The 22,762-nt window shown below is 40.0% G+C and overlaps 1 protein-coding gene across 1 annotated transcript in view; it reads left to right on the top strand.

Moving 5' to 3' along the window:
* The window catches only part of TRMT1L (tRNA methyltransferase 1L), a 57,206-nt gene extending 39,161 nt beyond the window's left edge, over window positions 1-18,045 (top strand). Inside the window, 7 exon segments of the mRNA XM_020984403.2 lie at window positions 1,375-1,516; window positions 1,518-1,566; window positions 9,223-9,301; window positions 12,926-13,092; window positions 13,905-13,964; window positions 15,794-15,920; window positions 16,027-18,045. Of these exon segments, the coding sequence (XP_020840062.2) occupies window positions 1,375-1,516; window positions 1,518-1,566; window positions 9,223-9,301; window positions 12,926-13,092; window positions 13,905-13,964; window positions 15,794-15,920; window positions 16,027-16,318 (916 nt within the window). The 3' untranslated portion in view covers window positions 16,319-18,045.
* The last annotated feature ends 4,717 nt before the right edge of the window (window positions 18,046-22,762 follow it).

Below are 22,762 nucleotides of genomic sequence, written 5' to 3' on the forward strand. Positions count from 1 at the left end.
TTACCCTAATTCAGGGAGACAAAACATGCACAGAATAAGTGGCTTAATGTTTCTGAGGAAAAATCAGCAAATGTAAGTTAATATGTGCAAACTAAACTAATACTGCAAAGACGACAGTGTGGTAATTTTTAATCATATTCAGGTGGATTTAATCAAGGAAGGCTTGGTGAAGACAAATGGGTTTTGTGATGGATCTAAATTAGTAGAAAAAAGGAAGAGAAAATTTGCTCCATCACCCCATATAGCCAGTCATTTGTGAAGTCTTGTGGAGATTCTACCTCCACTGTCAGATCCGTTAGGTAGGTCTGTTACCCCAGTGAAGATTCTCATTACCGCCAGTTTAAATTAGGATGTTACCTTCCTGACTTTCCTGACCTTCTTCCAATGGATGCTTATTAGAATAATATTCTTGATGTATAAATATGATCATAATACTCCTCTGCTCAAAAACCTTTCAGCTGTTCCTTTTATATACTGCTTGAAATCCAGGCTCCTTAGCTTGGCATTCAAGGCCCTCCACAATCTGATACCACCTCCATTTTTAGTCTTATCTCATGCCCTGCATGCACTCTATGCTCTAATAAAACTGGGTATTTGTTATCGCCATCCATGTCTCCATACTGTTTTTGCCCTTCTGTATACATTTGCTCTTGCCATTCCCCATACCTTAGATGCCTTACCATCCAAGTCTGCCTGATCCTTCGATGGCTAGGTCAGTATCGCCTTCTCCAGGAAAGTTTTCCCAACACTTTCTTGCTCAGGCCTCACAAAGCACCTGGTTGTACCACTCTATACACTTAAATATAATTTGTATTATTGTTGTTTACTCATCTGTCTTACTGTGAGTGCTAAAAAAATTTTGTCTTTATATCTTTCCCCCAGCACTTAGCATACAGTAAATGCTATGCATATAGTAAATGCTATGTATGTATGTATATGTAACCACACACACACACACACACACACACACATTACTAAAGGAAAAAACATATCCTCCTAAGTAAGGAGAATTTCACACACAAAATCAGACAACACAGACCGTCAGACTAGTAAGTAATGGGATAGAAAGGTAATAGCAGGGCAAAGCATAGGGCAGAGAAGGTGGAAAGGAGATGGGCTGTGAAAGTAGCTGACAGAAGTCAGCAAAGGGGGAGGAGGGGCAGCTCTGATCCCTGCCTCATACTCCAAGCTGTCCCATTTCTCCATTTTTAAAAGTAGGTGAAAGTACTAGTAGTAATTCTGTTTGTGAAGCATTTTTTGATAAGAGTTGAATTCTCTTTCTTCTCAATCTACACCATCCAAATTAGCATTATCCAAGTAGTAAAACTATAGCTGATCTCCAAGAGCAACTTCTCCTCTTTCTCATTCCTACAGAGCCGCAACTCGTTGTAATAAAGGTATAGAAGTATTATTTGCAGTAGCCCTGGAACATTTTGTCCTTGTGGTTGTGAGAGTTTTGAGGGGTCCTACCCCAGCTGATGAAACAGCAAAGAAAATTCGGTACCTGATTCACTGCCCAGTGGTGTGAAGAGAGGATTTTTCAGAAGGACGGTAATATGGTAGAAGGTAAATAAGACTTTTAATTTTCAGTGTATTTCTAATATAATCTGTAAATAAGTACTAACTACATCCTTACCATACATATTATTGATATTTGATATGGTTACACTACTTGTTTCATTTCCCGTGTTAGAATTCCCTTCCTTAGCAGTTAGAACATTCCTATGAATTTATTAAAGTGGTATTTGCTTTTATTACCAAATATATACTATCTAGCCCAACCCTCTCCCTAATAACCACTTGTATAGGATTTTCATTGGTTGTCTCCTGTACCTCCCTCATTTCTTCCTCCTGGCTTCCCTGGCTTCTTTCAGGTTCAGCTAAAATCTCACCTTCAGCAAGAAGCCTTTACCAGTCCTTCCTAATCTTAATAGTAGACCTGAAAGAGGAAAAGCTCTTGTTGCAACAGAATTCAGCAGGCATTGTATCCAAATAGCAGCCCTGAGTGAAACAAGACTGGCAAATGAAGGCCGGCTTACTGAAGTTGGAGCTGGAGACATGTTTTTTCTGGAGTGGCTGCAGTGAAGGGAGAGCACCATAAAACTGGTGTAGGTTTTACAATCAAAACTAACCTAGTCAGTAAGCTTGTATGCCTACCAAAAGGAGTCAGTGACAGGCTCGTGATAAAGTGATTGCCACTTGCAGGAAAACATCATGCTACCATCATCAGTGCTTATGCTCCCACCATAACAAACCCTGATGAGGTCAAAGAAAAATTTTATGAAGACCTGGAGACCCTAATCATCAATGTGCCAAAAGATGACAAGCTTATAATTCTGGATGACTTTAATGCTATAGTAGGCCCAAACTACCAGACACAGCAGAGGAGGAATGGAGTTGGAAAGAGCAACAGCAGTAGTCACATACTATGTGCATCTCATGACCTTCTCATCACCAACACTGTTTACCTAAATGCAATAAAACTTTGTGGATGCACCCTCACAGCAAACATTGGCATTTAGTTGACTGTGTGATTGTAAGGAGAAGAGATAGACAGGATGTGAGGGTGACGAAGGCAATGTGTGGTACAGAGTGCTGGACTGATCATAGATTTATCCTTTCCAAGCTAAATATTCGCATCCAACAAAAGTGATATCCCCAAGGCAAAATGACTACCAGAAGAATTAATGTCAACATATTATAGCACTTTTCTGAGTGGGAATAATTTGTTGCTAATGTGGTTGTACCACTCTATACACTTAAATATAATTTGTATTATTGTTGTTTACTCATCTGTCTTACTGTGAGTGCTAAAAAAATTTTGTCTTTATATCTTTCCCCCAGCACTTAGCATACAGTAAATGCTATGCATATAGTAAATGCTATGTATGTATGTATATGTAACCACACACACACACACACACACACATTACTAAAGGAAAAAACATATCCTCCTAAGTAAGGAGAATTTCACACACAAAATCAGACAACAAAATCAGACTAGTAAGTAATGGGATAGAAAGGTAATAGCAGGGCAAAGCATAGGGCAGAGAAGGTGGAAAGGAGATGGGCTGTGAAAGTAGCTGACAGAAGTCAGCAAAGGGGGAGGAGGGGCAGCTCTGATCCCTGCCTCACACTCCAAGCTGTCCCATTTCTCCATTTTTAAAAGTAGGTGAAAGTAATAGTAGTAATTCTGTTTGTGAAGCATTTTTTGATAAGAGTTGAATTCTCTTTCTTCTCAATCTACACCATCCAAATTAGCATTATCCAAGTAGTAAAACTATAGCTGATCTCCAAGAGCAACTTCTCCTCTTTCTCATTCCTACAGAGCTGCAACTCGTTGTAATAAAGGTATGTGTGTGAGGAAGGAAAGCATTCCAGGCCGGAAGGACAGACATGTAAGGACAGGTGAAAAAGTGTCATGTGTGAGATACATCAAGAAGGTTGTATCGCAGAGTGTAGGAAGGAAAGCAGTAAGGCTGAAAAAAATCTTGGCAACAGTGAAACAGAAAAGCAGTGGGTGGGCAGCTTGCAGAGATTTGGTGCACAGCACTGCATTTGTTCATGGGGTCAGAACACTTGTAAACATCAAGACTGGTTTGATGAAAATGATGGGGAAGTTCAGAAGCTGATAAATGACAAAACAAGAACTCCACATGGTTCGCCAGAAGGAGAGTTCATCCATCTCGAAGAAGGCAACAAATAATTCCATCAGAAGTAAAGGATAAGCAAAGCTTAGAAAGGTGCAGGATTCTTAGCTCAGGAAGAAGGCAGATATGCAGTTTCATGCTAATAGTAATGATCCAAAGCAGTTTTATGATTCCCTGAAAGCTATTTATGGGCCAAAGACCTATGGTGCACCTCAACTACTCGGTGCTGATGGAGCCACATTGATTAGTAATAAGGACATGAGCCTAGAGAGATAGGCTGAACACTTCCATGGTGTTCTCAACAGCTTGTCATCAATCAATGCCGAAGCCATTAACCATTTACTTCAGGTTGAAGTCAGTCCCTGCCTAGCTGAAGTTCCAACTGAAGAGGTTTTGATGCCATTAAGCTCCTTTTGTGTGGCAAAGCACCTGATGCTGATTGTGTTCCAGCTGAAATTACAAGGTGGGGAATCCTTTGCTCATACAAAAGCTTACTGAAATTTTCCGAGGTAATGTGGCAAGAGGAAGTTATCCCCCGTGAGTTCAAGGACGCCTCCATTGTCCATCTCTATAAAGGTGAAGGAAATAGATTGTCCTATGACAATCACAGGGGGTCTGTCTCTTAGTGAATGCTGGCAAGATTCTTGCGAGAGTCCTTAATAGGCTCATCCTTCGCTTGGAAGATGGTCATCTACCTGAGAGCCAGCATGGATTCAGAAAGGGCTGAGGAATAGTCAGTATGATGTTTGTTGTGCGACAACTCCAAGAGAAATGCCAGGAGCAGAACAGAGGTCTACACAACGTTTGTAGATCTAACCAAGGCCTTTGATTCAGTAATTGTTCATGAAAATTATGTCAAAATTTGATTGCTTAGAGAAGTTCATCAGTATTGTAAATCAGTTTCACAATGGCATGCTTGCCTGGGTTCTGGATAATGGACAATGCTTTCGCACTTTCCAGGTCACCAGAGGAGTGAAACAAGGCTGTGTGCTTGCTCCTGTGCTTTTTTTTTTTTAATTAGGCAATTGGGGTTAAGTGACTTGCCCAGGGTCACATAGCTAGTAAGTGTCAAGTGTTTGGTCTAAGGGCAGATTTGAATTCAGGTCCTCCTGACTTCAGCACCAGTGCTCTGTCCACTGCGCCACCTAGTTGCTCCTCTCCCATGCTTTTTAGCATGATGTTTTCAGCCATTTTGTCAAATACCTGTAGTGAGGACAAACATAACATCAATGTCAACAACTACACTGATGAGAAATTCTTCATCTTGAAAAGGCTACAAGCCAAGACCAAGCTGGAGGGAGTGTTGGTGCATGATTTTCTGTTTGCAGATGATTGTGCACTCAGTGCAGCCTCTGAAGCTGTGATGTAACAAAGTATGGATTGATTCTGTGCTGCTTGGGCTAATTTTAGCCTAACAATTAACATCGAGAAAACACAGGTGCTCCATCAGGCAGCACCACATCATCCATATGTGGAACCATCAGTTACAGCGATGGTTACAGCATTTGGTTACAGCAAATGGAGAAGTTTTGAGTACTGTGGATAAGTTCACTTACCTTGGAAGTATACTTTCCAGGAATATACACATTGATAATGAGGTTCATGAATGTATTGCCAGCTAGCTTGGTGTTTGGGAGACTGCAAAGGAAAGTGTGGGAGAGAAGAAAAGAGGTTATTAGACTGACTACCACACTGAAGGTCTACAGAGCCATTGTGCTGACCTCATTGTTGTATGCCTGTGAAACCTGGATAATATACTAGCCCCATGCCAAGAAACTGAATGGCTTCCATTTGAATTGTCTTAGGAAGATTCTGAAGATCATCTGGCAAGATAAGGTACTAGACACCATGGTCCTTTCTTGAGCTGAACTGCAAAGCATTCAAACTCCATGGCAGACAGTGTAACTCCGATGGGCTGGCCATGTTGTTTTGCCAAACATATGCATGCCAAAAAGACTGTTTATTTTATGGAGAACTCACACAAGGCAAGTGCTCACATGGTGGTCAGAAGAAACAATACAAGGACACTTTGGGATTGATTGCGTAACATGGGAGACACTGGCACCGGACCACCCCACGTGGCATACCCTTATCAGAGAAGGGGCTGTGCTCTGTGAGCAAAGCAGAATCGAAGTAGCTCAAAAGAAACTTGAGATGCACAGATTTAGAGAATCCACCCTGAATGTTCACATGGACGATTTGTTCCCAACCTGTGGTAGAGCATTCTGAGCTCTTATTGGTCTGATCAGCCACAGTCAGACGTGCTATAACTTGACTCTAACATAGTGATGTCATTGTGGTCCTCTTTGAGAACAAGGACAACCACCAACCAACCTTTTCTCTGAGATATGCCCAGTTTATCTTGTCTGTATTCTTTTTTTTTTTTAATGAGGCAATTGGGGTTAAATGACTTGCCTAGGGTCACACAGCTAGTGTCATGTATCTGAGGCATATTTGAACTCAAGTCCTCCTGACTCCAGGGCCAGTGTTCTATCCACTGTGCCACCTAGCTGCCCCATCCTCTCTGTATCTTATTTGTACATAGTTGTTTGCACAAATATGGCATCTTCTCCCATTAGACTGTTAGCAGGGACTGTTTTGTGCCCTTTTTTTTTGCCTTTTGTATCCCCAGCTCTTAGCACAGTGCATAGGGCGTAGTTTATAAAGAGCTTTTATGTCCTTTATCTCTTTTGATCCCAGTAATTTTATCTTCATTTTACATATGAACAAGCAAAGATTCAGAGAGGATAAGTGATTTTGTCCAAGTCACATAGGTAAGGTGTAGAACCCAGGTCTTCTCAATTCCAGTTCTGTGTGTTTTCATCTGAACCATACCATCACTTCAACTTCACCAGTCTAAGTAAAATAGATCAGATTGCTTTTTTGCCAAAAGGTGTCTAGTCGTGGAATCATAGATCTGTAGCCAAGAGGAATCTCAGATGCTGTGTAAACTAATCACCTCATTTCTGGTGATTTGTCTTCAAAAGCATCATCATCCTTCCAGACTCCCAGGTACATAACCTTAACATGGTCCTGGACACCTCACTCTCCATCATCCCTTTCCCATACATGTCCAGTCACTTGCCAGCTCTTGTCATTTCTATCTTCACAATATTTTCACATCTGTCCCCATCTCTCCACTCACATAGTCACCACCTTATCTCTCATCTCATCTCACCTGGGTGATTGCAGCACCCTCCTAATTGTTCTTCCTGCTGTGCTCTAGTCCATCCTCCACACTACTGCTAAGGTCATTCTATTTAATCATAGATCTTCTCATGTCACGCCTCTATGCAGTCAACTATAGTGGCTTCCTGTTACCCCTAGGATCCCATAAACTCCTCTGCTGAGCTCTTTAAATCCCTACACAGCCTGGCCTCGACCTGTCTTTCCAGCCTTATTGAACATTATTCTCCCTGCCACATACTATGATCCAGCAAAACTAGCCTTCCGTCTGTTCCTCTCATGCCACACATCTCCCGTCTCTGCCTTTGCATTGGCTGTTCCTGAGACCTGGAATGAACTCCCTCTTCCCCTTGCCTCATGAGCCCTTTTGTCTAAAATGCTACTTAAGCACTATCTTCTGCAAGAAGCCTTCCTGATCCCCAGCTGCTGATATCCCTTTTCCTTGTGATTCTCATTCTTGGAATTACCATCATAATAACAAAATCTTACATTTATGTAGCGCTTTAAAGTTTGCAAAGCATTATTTACGTGTGTGTGTGTGTTTGTGTGTGTGTGTGTGTGTGTGTGTGTGTGTGTGTGTTCTCTCATTTGAATCCTTATAGCAACCCTGTTAGGAAAATGCTATTCTGATTCCATCTTATAGGTAAGGATTCTGAGGTTAAGAGAGTTTAAGTCAATCAGTAAGCAAACTTTTATTAAGCACCTACTCTATGAAGCACTGTGCTAAGCACTGGGAATACAAAGAAAGGCAAAAAGGCAATCGTTGCTAACAGTCTAATGGGGAAATAGCATACAAACAAGATGTAAATGATAGATAGAGAGCAGGAAAGCACTAGTATTAAGGGGAACCAGGAATAATGATATCTTGTAAAACAAAGTGGGATTTTAGCTGGAACTTGAAAGAAGCCAGGAGGCAGACATGAGGAGACAGAGGGGCAACAGCCAGTGAAAACAGTCCAGCGGTAGAGCGTCTTGTCTAAGAAACAGCAAAAGACACCCGTGTCACCCAATCTCAGGGTGTGTGAGGGGTGAATGAGACATAAAAAACACAGGAAAGATCAGAGGGAGCCAGGTTATAAAGGGCTTTAAAAGCCAAACAGGATTTTATATTTGAACTCCCAAGTGATAGGAAGTTCATTGAATGGGGATTGACATGGTCAGACCTGCTCTTTAGGAAGATGTATCTGACAACTTATTTTGGAGGGTGGACTAGAGTGAGGAAAGACTTGAGGCAGGCAGACCCACCAGCAGCCTATTGCAGTAGTCCCAGGAATGATATAAGGAGTGCTCACGTGACGGTGGTAGCAGTGTCAGGGGAGAGAAGTGGGCATATTTCAGAGATGTTACAAAGGTAAAATTGACATGACTTGGCAACAAATTGGGTGTGAGGGGGTAAGAAAGAGTAAGGATTTGAAGATGACCTAGGTTATGAGCTTAGGTGACTGATAACATGGTGGTGCCCTTGAGAAGAATAAGAAAGTTTGAAAGAATTGGCCCAGTCATACAGTGGTAAGTGTCTGAGGCAAGATTGCGACTCAGGTTTTCCTGACTTCAAGTCCAGCACGTTGTCCACTGTGCTGCTTGTATAATTATAATAACCAAAAGAGATGAGAAAATGAACTTCCCTCCCTTCTTTGCAGGAATGGGGGGCTTTGGCTACATAGCACATACCATCACACTCAGTTGATGTGTTGTTTAGTGTGGCCAGATTGTTGTAAAGTATGGCTCACAAGGTGGGTGAAGGATGTATTTGAAAATAAAGTGGATATAAATACAAAAGGTGTAAAAATTTAAAATTAATACTAGCTGTATAAGAAAATTCTCTTCTGTCCTTTAAGTGCTACCACTACACTTGAACCAATATCCCCACAACTTCGAACATTTCATGGCTGGTATTGGCATAGAACTAGGAGAATTTAAGAGCAGGATTATGAGGTCAAGCATGTTTTGGGGGGGGGAGATGGACCCATATGCCTAGGCCAGTTTGGGGAGGAGTTAAAGTATGTCTTACCTCAAGTAGTTCTCTGGAGGCTTTGGCTCTTCTAGAGTAGATTGGAAGGTGCTAAACTCAACTGCCAGTTTGCCATGGTTCCCCACAGTAGCAGTGGAACCAGTACAGTCTCTTTGTCCTCCAAACCAGAGATGACCTTAGATGATGACAGATCTCCTAGGGTTTTAATCTGAATTATGATCTTTTTAGGTCCCCCCCTTTTGACTTTATGCCACAAGTGAAGTAGCTAATAGAATGGAGGGCTGGGTTTTCAGATGGCAGTTTGTAGTTTTGTTTTGGATCTTCCAGATCCCAGCAAAAGCTATGTTCTTGTTCTAATATGAGTATATTTTAATTTACTTAAATTACACCTGTACCTCTTTCTTCTTTGTACAGAAAATCCATATAGACAGCTGCCATGTGACTGCCATGGAAGCATGCCTGGAAAGACAGCAATAGAACTTGGTCCTTTATGGTATGTACCGAAGAGTAAAACAATATACACAATTGCTTATCATAGCTGAGATTGAATTATCAGAGATAGGTGCAGCCATCATGTTGACACATTAAAAAATTTTAAAGATTGTAAAATATGGCCACCCCTTTCTCTTTAGAACTCACCTGTTAATAAGTAGCATGATTTGAGATTCACTCCTTTCTTTGACCTCCCTAGCTGCTATCAGTGCTAAAAGGTTATATACTAGAAGACGAAAAGAGCCTGGATGCACTGCCTAGGGCATCTAGGGGGTGCAGTGGAGAGAGGTCGCAGTCTGCAGTCAGAAAGACCTAAGTTCAAATCCTGCCTCAGATACTTACTAGCTGTATGACCCTAGCTAAATCACTTAACTTCTGTGTGCCTCAGGTTCCTCATCTGTAAAATGGGGGTGATAGCACCTGCCTCACAGGACTCTCGTGAGCATCCAATGAGATGATAAGTATAAAGTACTTGAATGTTCTCTTTTATCATTATTATTGTAATTCATGAACAAGAGAATTAATCCCTGAATTGGAAGTTGACTGTATATGTTAGAGAGAGGCTTTTAAAAATGTATAATTGTAAAACTAAAATTTACTTTTTAAAGGTTCTCTCTCACCTCTGACATAGGAGAAGTTGAAGTGGAAAAGGGTGTACATCAAAACAGGAGACATGAAATGCATGTCACGTAACATAGTAGAAAGGTCCCCAGTCCAGAAGTCAGGAGACCAGGCTCTAGGCTGACTCTCCCCATGCATAACTAGCAGAGTCATCTCAAGCAAGTCACTTAGGTTTTCTGGCCTTCAGCCACAAAGTGAGGTTGTAAGATTGGGCAGTTTTTAAAGTATCTTCTACCACTGACATTTGGGAGATAGCATGACATTGTGCAAAGAGGATTTAAGCCTGGAGTCCAGAGAGACCTGGGTTTGAGTCTCACTTCTTGAGCATGTCATCTAACATCTGTCAGCCTCAAACTCCATGTGGACAAAATGTGAAGAATAAAAATAATAATAATAATAATAACAATGCTAAGCTTTCCTCCCAGGCTTTGGGAAAGGGTCAGATAATATAATATGGTGGGTATGGCTGGAGGAGAAGCACTGAATGAGGAATTGAGAGCTCATCTCCCCATCTTGCCCAGGCCACTGATTCCCTTTGAGTCCTCGGACAGTCTTCACCTCTCAGAGCTTCTGTTTCTTCTCTGTAAAAAAAAAAAAAAGAGGTTTAGATTGAATGTTCCTGAAGGTCCCTTCTACCTTTAAAATGTATGTACTTTGCAAGCCTGAATGCCCTATTTAAGTGTGATTATGATACATCTAATACGATGGCCGTACTTTCTACCATCATGTCAGGAAATGCTACTTTTCATGCACAAATCAGTTATGAGTTGTAGGAGTCTTAACAGTTTTAAGTTTTTATTCAAAATCTTCACTTTAGGCCTTCCCTGGGAAATACCACAGGCCCCGTAGCAAGCCTCTTTGCCATCTGCAAGGTGAAAATAGACATAATCTATTACTTCTGAAAAGTAATAATAAAAAGATGGAATTTAGAGGAACATGATGAGTTGGATTTTATGTAGTTTGTTGGTTTGGGTGTTTTTGTCACTCTCATCATAGAATTTCAGTTAGAAGGAGCCTCAGGAGGTCATCCAGTCCAGCTCACACCTGAAAAGGAATTTCATCTGCAACATCCCTAGCACCATCCCCAAGTCATCTAGCCTTCCTCGAACTCTCTGTTTCCCAAGGTTTCTCAGCTCTGAAAAGCACTGCACAACACAAAATCAGTGAATACAAACCACAGAATTTACAAGGGAAATGGGCTTAAGGATACAACACTCCAAAATGACACATTAATGTCTCATTTTTTAAAAAAGATAGGAACCTAATACAAGTAGGAGCATGTATGAAATGGTTAAAAAATATATAAATAATAAATAATGCTACTTGGTCTGCACTCTGGAGGTCGTGGGAAAAGAGGGGAAGAAGGGGAGACCAGCCTTCCTCAGCTCACAGTTCCTACTGCACCAGAAAATATACAATAAATATGACACTTTACCTTGACAAAGACTTGAAGTTTGATTATGAAAGTGGACATTGGAAGGGCAGCCCCTTGAGAGTTATTATGAAATGGTACAATTCTTTGTGTTCATCTCACTTTCTCATGGAAAAAATGACACAAGCAACTTCAAATTATGCTCAAAATGTTCCATCATGTATCAGTCACATTGAAACAAATTTACATTTTTTGAAATACATTTTACGTCAGAATTGACTGTATGTGTTTTCATTGTACAAATCCATAGATCTGCCTCTTAAACTTAATACCTGTTGCTGCTAGTTCTCTAGGACCAAGTAACAAAATTAAAATTCTTCTTTGATATAACAACCCTTCAAATACTTGAATACAGCTGTCACATATTCCCTAAGTCTTCTCTCTGGGTTAAACCCCCATAAAAAACAGCACAGTACAAAGGAAAGGCTAAGGGTCTGAAATCCTATCACTTGGATTGAAATCCTAGCTGTTTTGCTGATTACCCATCTGATCTTAAGCAAGTCACCTTGGCACTCTGTGCCACATCTTTGTCATCTGTAAATTAAACAAGTTGTATTACATGACCTAAATTCCCTTCTGACTCCATATGACCTTATACTCCTTTCAGAAAATACTTGTATGGCATGGTTTTGAAGCCCCTCACCATCTTAATCACCCTGTTTTCACTATGTTCTTACTTGTCAACATCATTCCTAAAACATAGTGCCCACAACAGAACTAAATACTCCAGATTTGGTCTTATTGGAGAGAAGTACAATGGGGCAGCAACCTAAATTGTTTTGAATATTCTACCTTATCAGTGTAGCCTAAAATCACATTCGTTTTTGTGGCTGCCATGTTATACTTTTGACTCATTGAGTTTATAGTCCATCAAACACACACACACACACACACACACGGCTTTTTCACATGGACTCTTGTGTAACCATCCAGTACTCTACTATATTAAGCATCTGAAATTATTTTTTCAAGCACAGGTAGTTTTTTTACTTTTAATTATTTAACTTTTTAGGAGCACCACCCAACAGTAATTCCTCTCTTCAAGTTCCACATCACTTGCTTGGCATTTATTGCCATGTATGGTTTAGTCATGTTTTCATGTATATCATGTATAGTATCCTTTCGTGTGTGTGTGTGTGTGTGTGTATAGTATGTGTATCTATATATACATACATACATATAGTATCCTATATATTTCATGTATATCATATAGTATCCTTTCATTTAGTCTGAGTTCTAAAAGCAGAAACTGTGTCTTACATTTCTTTGTATCTTTTTCATGTACCCAAAAGAAGGGTACCTTACACATAGCAGAAACATGGACTTATTTTTCTCAACTAATCACACTAGGTTTATTATTAAGCAGTTGAACTGAGATCATAAAAAACTAGCCCAGATTAATATCAAGCAAATTAAAAAATGGATCATAAATTCTGTCTATTGAATATTAGCCCTCCCAGTATGACATAATTACATAGATCAGTCGATGGTTAAATAATATAGTTCTTTTCCTTTAAAGACTATATGCATTTTTCAGGCTCAGTGTTCATTTTATTTTCTTTATTTGTCCAGGTCAGGTTCCCTCTTTAATACTGGATTCCTCCGAAGAATGCTGTTTGAAGCGGTTCAGCATGGTTTAGACGACATTCAGCCCCTAATAAAGACTTTAATCTGTGAGGCAGAGTGCACCACTCTAAAACAGTTTCCAATTCATGCACCTACAAGTCTCAATAAGCAAGGTGACTAAGGAAATGACATCGCACTCACTAAAAATATTTCATCTTTATTGGAATCTGCATTAGTTTTATAATTTAAAAATGATGCGATGAACAGAGGGGAAATTTTAAAAATTATCAGAAACTACTACATATGCTTATACACTAGCAAATCTGAGAACTCAAAGGAAGTGGATGATTGTCTACAGGAGTGGTGTGTCAAACTCAAATAGAAACAGGGCCACTAAACTTCAGGCCTGCACATTGATGTTAACATTATCTATGTTCTGTTATATTTTTGAAGAACAGTTAATGCCTATGCCACAAAAATTCTTTTAAAAAATATAGAACTAAATGCCTCTTATTTGTTTCAAGTCGCAATTGTTGGTTTAAGATCAGTATATTCACCATATAATTTGTGTTCGTATAGCTTTAGTTTGGTAGATTATTTTAAATTAGAATCCAGAGGTTTTTTGTTATTTGATTAACCCCTTTTTCTGACCTGTAGAAAAAGTACTATTGAGGATTGTCCTAAGAGTAGTCTGACCACAAATTTCTATAGGACTTTTTGCATATTATCCAAGTAACTCTAAAAAGTTGTTCATCCTTTTGTGCTACTTTCTTCTGTAAATGTGTTCATGGTATAATCTGGCTAGCCCTTGATTAAGAGCTGAGACTATTATCCCCACTTTTTCCTCCATCTATAAATTCAAAGGTAATTCAGATAAAAAATCAGGGGGGAGGTGGGGGCATCAGTGATTTCATACTTAATCTAATTTTTGTCATTGCTATCATTTTATAAAATATTTTATTCCCATTTGCTCTTTATCTTTTAGAGGAATGTGGTGTAGTTATTAAAACTCCAGATACTGGAACAGATTATTATGTTGTACATGGTATGTATTTTATTTATCAAAAAATAGAGAAAAGGCTTATTTTTGTGGCATCATATTCATTGAAAATACTTTACTAGCAATTATATGCTTATTTAGCCTAATGACATTTGAAAGTATTAAAAGAGACAAAAATGCCCTTCAGATCAAAGAAGGATTTAATTTTATTTGGCAAGGTATATCAGCTATGTATGTGATTGTAATCTGGTTATCTAAATATAAGTAATCTGTATGTGCTATGAGAACTCTCTAATATGAGCATTTGATTATTCAAAATACCATATTCCTCAGCCTTGAGAGTTTTTAGTGTACCTGTATGCTAATTAATTGAGTTACATGTCCATGTTTATTCTAAGCAATGCAAGTTCTTTGGAGAATTTAGATTTAATTATTTTTGCCAGATTTCTGTTTTTAATGAACCATATGTAGCATTTCATTATATAAAATCTCAGACTTTAAAATGTTTTGTTTGGATATACACCCACAAAAAAGCACAGAGAAAAGTGTTCATTTTTTTCCTGAAAAAGTATAGTACTAAACTAGGAAAGGAGAGATCTAGGTTTATGTCCCAACTCTTTTTTATTTCCTCTGCAGAGAGGAGGAAAGTGGTGGTGTTGGGGGGGGAGGGTGTTTATATGTATAATGTTTTAGTGATATCAAGGCAGCTTGGGATGTTTTAACCAGTACCAAATGTTTTTGATGGTAACTGTTTTATGAGATAGTTTAAGGTCTGGAAGTGCTTTTCTGCTTCATTTCCACATTTTTCAGTCATTTCCCTTAATATTTCTAGATCTTGTGTTTCTCCAACTGAATTTTGTTATTTTTTGTCTAGCTCTTTAAAGTATCTTCTAGGTAATTTAATTGGTATAGCACTAAATCTGTAAATTACCCTTGGAAGTATTTTCATCTCTTTAATGTTGCCACAGGCCAGCCACAAGCAGTGAATATTCAGAAGGAGGTATATTTCATCATCTGTCCTCTGCATGCAGCATTAGGCATTGTATTTAGTAGTAATACATCACAATTTAGTTCATCACAGTGGAAGCATTGGGGGGGGGGTGGCTAGGCAGTGGGGTTAAGTGATTTGCCCAGGGTCACACGGCTACTATGTCAAGTGTATGAGGCCGGTTTTGAACTGAGGTTCTCCTGACTCCAGGGCCAGTACTCTATCCACTGTGTCACCTAGCTGCCCCATGCATTTTTTACTTACTTATTCCAACCCCTAGATATTTTTGTGAATTGTGGTTTTTGATGAATCTATCACCAAACAAGTTTTATTGACATTATTCTATTTATTATGCTGTACTGTGAAAGATGAAATATATGAGACAGCATATCTAGCTGTAAGGAGTTTAAAATCCAGTTGGAAAGAGAGACATGAAACAGCAGCAAATGGTATAATAGTAATTAATCTCCAAATAACTTTATATTATTTCATTTATTGACAACATTAGCCCTGTGAGGAAAGGCAAGTATCATCCCCATTTTGCTTATGAGGAAACTGAGGACTAGAACTTAAATGATTTGCTCAGATAGCATAAGGAGTTAAATTACAATATCCAGCCTTAAGCCAGGACTTGTGTCTCTTGAATCCAAGCAATTTTATATAAAAATACCATAGTATATTGCTGGTATCTCCTAAAGAAGTTACTGGATTAATTTTTTCTTAGATGACATTTAAGGAATGAGAAGAGGGCAATTTTAAAACAAAGGCTTAAGTGGCACAGCAGAAATATATCTTTATTGTTAAAGGCATTGTACCATGCTTTTCCAGGATCTTTCATGAACATGCTTTTCATGTCGTTAAGTAGACCAATGTTTCTCTATTTCAGGAAAGAGGAAAAGTAATGAAATATGCAGAAATGCTACAAAGAAACAAAAGGCTGAAGTCAATGCTGAACATCCTTCCTTCTACTACAACATCCATAGACACAGTATCAAGGGAATGAATATGCCAAAGTAAGAGGGCTCATGATGCTAAAGGGGATCTCGGTGGCTGGTTTTGAAAGCCATCTGATTTGAATGGAAAGGGAAGTATTCATAACTTTTTTTTTCTACTTGGCAGGTTAAATAAGTTTCTGCAGTATCTCTCCCAAGCAGGCTTCCGGGTGAGCCGCACCCATTTTGATCCCATGGGAGTCCGTACAGATGCACCACTGAGCCAATTCAAAGCTATCCTTATGAAGTACAGCACGCCCACCTATGCTGGAGGACAGTCAGAGGGCCACATACAGTCAACAGCTGATCCAAGAACAGACTCCATTCCTATGTCAGCGGATGGCAGAGCTGACGAGCTTACAGGCAATGATAAATCCAGTGACGAGAGCTTGTTCCCAGATGTCCTGACAGATGACTGAAGAGCTCCTGTTCTGTGATTTAATTCTCGTGATGTAACAAATATAAAGCAGTCATATTTTTATATAGAAACCTCAGCAGTTTCTAATTGGTTTCTATGCTGGTTTGGAGAGCTGTGCTTTGAAACTTTCTTATTCTAAAGGAGACAGTTTCAGAATTTTACAGATGTTTCATGTGATGCAGATTTTGTGGTTGATGTCTCACACACACACACACACACACACACACACACGCGCGCGCGTGCAGTTAAATAACTTGGCAGAGTTTCACAGCTGACTGTTGTGTACATTTCTCGTAGCAGTTTTGAAATGCTCTCAATTGCACATTACCACTTGAGCCTGTTCACCATGTTTATGGTAAATCAACTTCTTATAGGGCAGACACAAGGAACCAGAAGCCTTTAAGCATTACCATGACCTTGAGCTTACAAGTGTTTCTTCTGAACCTACACTGTCTCTCACAATTAAATAGCTAAAAGTATCGGCATTGCTCACACAGTCCCACCAACCAGCTGCTCAGTCAGATGTCTATCTGTGCTAAAGGTAGAAATGACAAACATTTTACATGCAAAGGGGAGAAGGATTGGTGTGCAGCAAATTTTTCTTATGCATTTGAGGCTTTTAAAAAAATTATTACTATTATAATGTAATTAATCCATCAGGCACCAGACTTCTTAGACATGTAAGAGATCAACAGGTGAATGATCTCATTACCTCACACATTGCATAAACACATTAATTTGGTTGTAATCTGCCTTCTAAAAGTAAAATATGTAATCTTATGAAGTGATTTTTCATTTTCAGTGTTAAGCATTATATAAAAAGCATTTTATATAAGCATCAGAGTAAAAAGGCTAAAAATAGGTTTAAAAATTTGAAGGTGTTTTTTTTAATTTTTCTCTTCCCTCTATCATTTGAAGAGTATTTTGGTCAAAAAGGTTTGGAATATGCTTTTCTGGTCTTATTTTATCCATTTAAATGGTTGGGTTACTTCTAAGAGAATATTAGTAAAATTAGTGTTTTACTCATGAAAGAGCTTTTTAGGACCATTAACTTTAAGACTTAAGTAATGTGACAAGTTGTTCCAAAACTGTAAGCCTCTCACCTCTTTTTTGAAGGTTATTGAAATATTTTTCCACATTTTTTTAAATCCCCAAAATATTAGAGCTTGCTTTAAAAGAATGGGACAGAGGGGTGAGGACGCCAGAGATAGGAAGAAGAAAGGGACCAGACTTGTGATTTCACTGGTGGAGGAAACTCTTGGTGGGAAAACTCCCTCTACCAATGCAGATGTACAACTGCACTTTTTAGACAATTGCCTTTGGCACTGGGGCATTAAATGACTTGTTTGGGGTTACGTAGGCAGAATGTGTCGATGGCCAGACTGGAACCCTGTGCTCCATCTACTATGTCACCCTCTCATAAAATCAGCTAAATAGGTTTTACATACATATAAACATTCAGTGAATTTCAGAGAAAATCCAGTGGTAGCTTCTGACATTTCAAAAAAGACTGTCTAGGTACTTGGACTTCACATATTTTCAATGCATTGTTCTTTTCCAAGTTCTCAAAATTGTCATATTTAATGAACAATCATTTCACTATGCAAAAAGCATTCCTGTGTTCATTCTTATTTTGCAAGCCCAGGTTTTCTGAAGTGTTAGCTTCAGTTTATATTGACAGTGTGGTGCTTCAAATGGTTGTAAGTAAAATAAATGGTTACAGAATAACTTTATAATTTCTTGAAGCTTGTTAGAGGAAAAAAGTGGTCCAGTTAACTACAGCTTGAAAAAAGTCTATGGATTAGTATGAAAACTAATACATAACTACCATTTAAGTACCTACTTGCAAATCATGATGCTACACGATGCAGCATTCTCATCATTTCTTTCATGAACACTCATGATAGCTTGAGCTATGACCTCTACTGAGCCAGTGCCACATTTATATCTTCTAGGCTCCACTGTCTGATTTTTACGTCTTCTAGATATTCCCACCTGGATATGCCATGCTGTCATCTCAAACTCACCTTTCTCCATAGTTCCTCCACCCACATCTAGTATTCAGCTGTTTATAATACTGTAATACTTCAACTCTTGAAACTTTTAACTGTCCTTAACTACTTCCTCTTTTGTATCCAAATTAGCCACCAAGCTTAATTTCATCTTCCTTCATACTTTGTGAGCATTTACTTTTCACTAGATTTCAGGGTTAGAAGGGAGCTCAACAGCCATCTAGTCCAATCCATATACCAAAAAGGACCCCTGCTACAATATATCCAGTAAGCTGCCTAGAGTGGCTGGAAGACCTCCAATGAGAGGAACCCAATACCTCCCAAAGTAAATCATTCTGCTTGAGGATAACTAATAAATTCTTCCTAACATCAAGCCTAAACTTGCCTTAAATACCCTTCTAATTCTTCCCTCTTGAGACAGTAACTCTTCAGCATTGGGTCAGATAAATAAGCCCATCTTTTTTTCAGGCTAAAAAAAAAATCCTGTTTCTTCAACTTGTACATGGTTGCTCTGCTCTGGATGTGGGGTCTATAGGGTGTTCATGGAGGACCAGCAACTCTGGTATGAGGGTTTGCTGAGCCCTTTTCAGAGCCACTCATCCACCTTTGGGGTCCACTTGTCACTCAGCTCTCACCTCTGGCTGCAAGAAGCTGCAGCATGCATAGCAGCCACACCCTGGTAAAACCGTCTCAGCAGATGGGGTGAACCAGGTTAAGGGTAACCTACCGGCCTCAAACCTATGGGTGAGTTGGGGGATGTCTACCCCAACCATGTGAAAACCCCCTGGCAGAATGGGTGGATGAGAACAGTTTTTTCCAACAGCCATGAAGGCAGCTGAAGCTGTGGAGCACTTAGAGCTTGATCAGACTTCAAAGATAACAAGGTCATCCACTGCATCCTGGGCCTTCACCAGTCATCTTGACTTTTGTCCTGCCACGGGACTTCAATGACTCTGGGAGAGAGAGTGAGGCTGACAACTTTGTGCAGCTCTCACTTCCTTAAATCAAATTCACACAGGATGTCACTGTGATGTCACTGGTCCTTTTCAAAACAAAGGACAAACTGAATGTTCTGCCTTTCCTAAGATGTGCCCAGAATTAAACACAGCATCTCAGATATGTTCTGACCAGGGCAGAGCCCAAGGTAGGACTATCATCTCATTCCTGAAAGTTATGCATCTCAATGCATGCTAAGATAAAATTAACTTTTTTGACTGCAGTATTAACACTAACTCATTGAATTTGTGGCCCACCAACACCTCCAGATTTTTTTCAAATCAACTTCTAAGATCCATTTTGGGGACCTACACGTTCATCACTTTATATTGGTCACATAGTGTATGAAATTACAGGTCCCACCTGCTGCTCCGTCCTCTAATCATGTTACCCAGTTTGGCCTACTGCTCTGGCCTATCATGATTTTTTTTTGGATTCTGTGATCCAGGGTTAGGTATCTCTCCCAGTTAGCTGTCATCTGAGAATGCTTTTAAGCTATTCATAGGAATCGGACCTTTAGTTTCATTGGTATAGAGAATTCCCAGAAAAGGAGATTCCCTCTATTAGTGCATGTTAGTACCTTCTATGCAATTTATAGTCTTAGCTGCCTTGAAAGATTAAGTGACTTACCCAGGGTCATATCTCCAGTATATATCAGAGGCAAGACTTGAAACAAAGATCTTCCTGGCTCTGAGTCCAGCACTCTGTCCAATTAAGCACAGCTTCCTCTTGAGTCATTGATAAGGATGTTTAGCAGCAGACTGGAATAGTCCTATAGATCCTAGAACACTCCACTAAAGAACTTTATGAACAATTAATGACTGCCTTTCTTTGTATCTCTAGTGCCTCACACATGATAAGCAAAGTAAGTGCTTAATAAATTCTTATTGACTGAAATCCCAAATGATCCTGAAACCCTATAGTTTATCACCCAAACTCATTGCCATCCCCCCACCACAATTCTTATTCTCATCCCCCTCAAACCTCCCACTCCAAAGTCCTAACAAAATGCTACCCACCTCTTCCATTGTACCCTCTAGGGTGCCTGTTCCACAGACAACAAACATCCTTGCCTTTCATCTTAAATCTTTTCCTCTTTCCCTCCTTCCATCTTCTAGCAATCAACAAGACCTAGTCCCTGTTCCCCAATCCCCATGACACCCTTTCCTGTACTGGCTGCATTTTCACTCATTTCTCTCCCGTTTCAGGTTGAAACAGGGGAGTTCTTCCCCTACTTGGAGACTCTCTTTCAACCACCTAACCAGTCAGTTCTTTGACCTATTCACTTCCTATGATCTACTCTTCCACCTCACCTCAGCCACACAAAAAGAAAGTCATGTTCTTGGTCTTGCCATCACTCACAAATGCACTACCTCCATGTTCAAGAATTCTGAATCCTGGGGCAGCTAGGTGGTGCAGTGGATAGAGTACCGGCCCTGGATTCAGGAGGACCTGAGTTCAAATCCAACCTCAGACACATAACACTTACTAGCTTTGTGACCCCGGGCAAGTCACTTAACCCCATTGCCTAGCCAAAAAAAAAAAATAAAAAGAATTCTGAATCCCCTTTTTTGGCCATATTCTATAGGTTTTCCACCTTTCTTTCAGCCTTCCCTTACTAAACCCTACTCTTTGTCCACACCATGAGCTCCAATACTTTCACCCTTTCAGTTCTTTCCCAGGCAATCACTGCTGCACTAGCCACTCTCTCCTCTTTTCCCTATCTTGACCACTTGATGAACCATTTCAACTCCACACTGCCCTCTTCTGTTGAGTCCCTGGATTGTTCCCTATCAAGACAGCTTTAAATCACTCCCACCATCTACTGCCTTTGTTTCTACATATACTGCTGAACAAAGGTGGAGAAAATCACACAACCATTCTAACTAGGTCCATTACAAATTCTGTTACGCAACCTCAACTGGGTCTTCGCTGCTAGTGGGCAATCCTTCTCTACTTCCCTTATGAACTCAATATCCCACTCTCCATCACGGCTCTTCCAAACCATCCTTCCTCCGACCTCTTCTAGATCCCCCTATTCTGACCCTTTCAGCTGAGAACTTTGCTTCATTTTACAGAAAAAGAAACTGAGACCACTTACCATGATTTCCCTTTTCTACTCTCTTCATCTCCTATCGCCCATATGCTTTCTGTCAGAATCTCTCCCTTCACCCCCATCTCGCATGAAATGGTCACCTTACTCCTTACCCCACGAACCCCTCTTCCTGCATTAGTGATCTCATTCCATACCATCTCCTCCAACAAAATGCCCCTCTTTCATCCCCACTCTTATCACTTATCTTCAGTTTCTCTTTGTCTGCTGGGTCCTTCCTTATCACCTACAAACATGTCCATGTCTCCTCTTCCTCAAAAACCCCTCACTGATCCTTTCATCCCCACTATATCTCTTCTGCCTTTTATGGCTGAATTCCTTGAGACCATCTACAATAGGTGCCTCTCCTCTCACGCTCTCCAAACCCCTTACAATCTGGATTGACTTCATCATTCTACCAAAACTACTCTCTTCAAAGTTGCCAGAATTCTCTTAATTGCCTAATCCAATGACTTCTTCTCAATCCTCATTCTCCTTGATCTCTCTGCAATCCTTTGACACTGTGGATCACCCTCTTCTTAATGCTTTTTTCTCTTTAGGTTTTCAGAACACTGCTGTCTCCTATTTCTCCTATCAGACCACTCCCTAGTCTCCTTTGCTGTATCTTTTATCTAGGTCATACATGCTGACCACGTCCCATGGGGCTCTGTCCTAGGCTCTCTTCTTCCTGTATGTGATTTCACTTGGTGATATCATCAGCTCTCATCTCTATGCTGACGATTTTCTAACCTACCTCTCCTACCTTCTCTGCTAACTGCTTTCACATCTCCAACTGCCTTTCAGACATTTCAAAGTAGATGTCCAGTAAACATCTCAACATGTCCAAAACTGAACTCACTTATTCTTCCCCCTAAATACTCCCACCTCTCCAAACTTCCTTATTACTGTAGGACAACTATAGCCTCCTAGTGTCTCAGACTCACAACCTAGGTATTATCCTCAACCCCTCACCATCTCTCACCCCTCATAATCCAATCTATTGCCAAGGCCTGCTGATTTCACCTTTGCCACATCTCTCAAATATACCCCTTCTCTCCTCTAAGACTGCCAACATCTTGGTGCAGGCCTTTATCACTTCACAGCTGGACTACTTCAACAGCCTGCTGATGGGTCTGCCTACACAAGTCTCTCCCTACTGGATTCAAGTGATTTTCCTAAAGAGCAGGTCTGACCCATACCCCTCCACTCAGCAAACTCTAGTGACTCTATCACCTCTAGGATCAAATATGAAATCCTCCATTTGGCATTCAAGGCCCTTAATAACCCAGCCCACTCCTACCTTTCCAGTCTTCTTACGCCTTACTCTTCACCACATACTCTTCAG

This window comes from Phascolarctos cinereus, unplaced genomic scaffold (assembly GCF_003287225.1).
Source record: "Phascolarctos cinereus isolate Bilbo 61053 unplaced genomic scaffold, phaCin_HiC Scaffold_5;HRSCAF=322, whole genome shotgun sequence".
NCBI lineage: Eukaryota > Metazoa > Chordata > Mammalia > Diprotodontia > Phascolarctidae > Phascolarctos > Phascolarctos cinereus.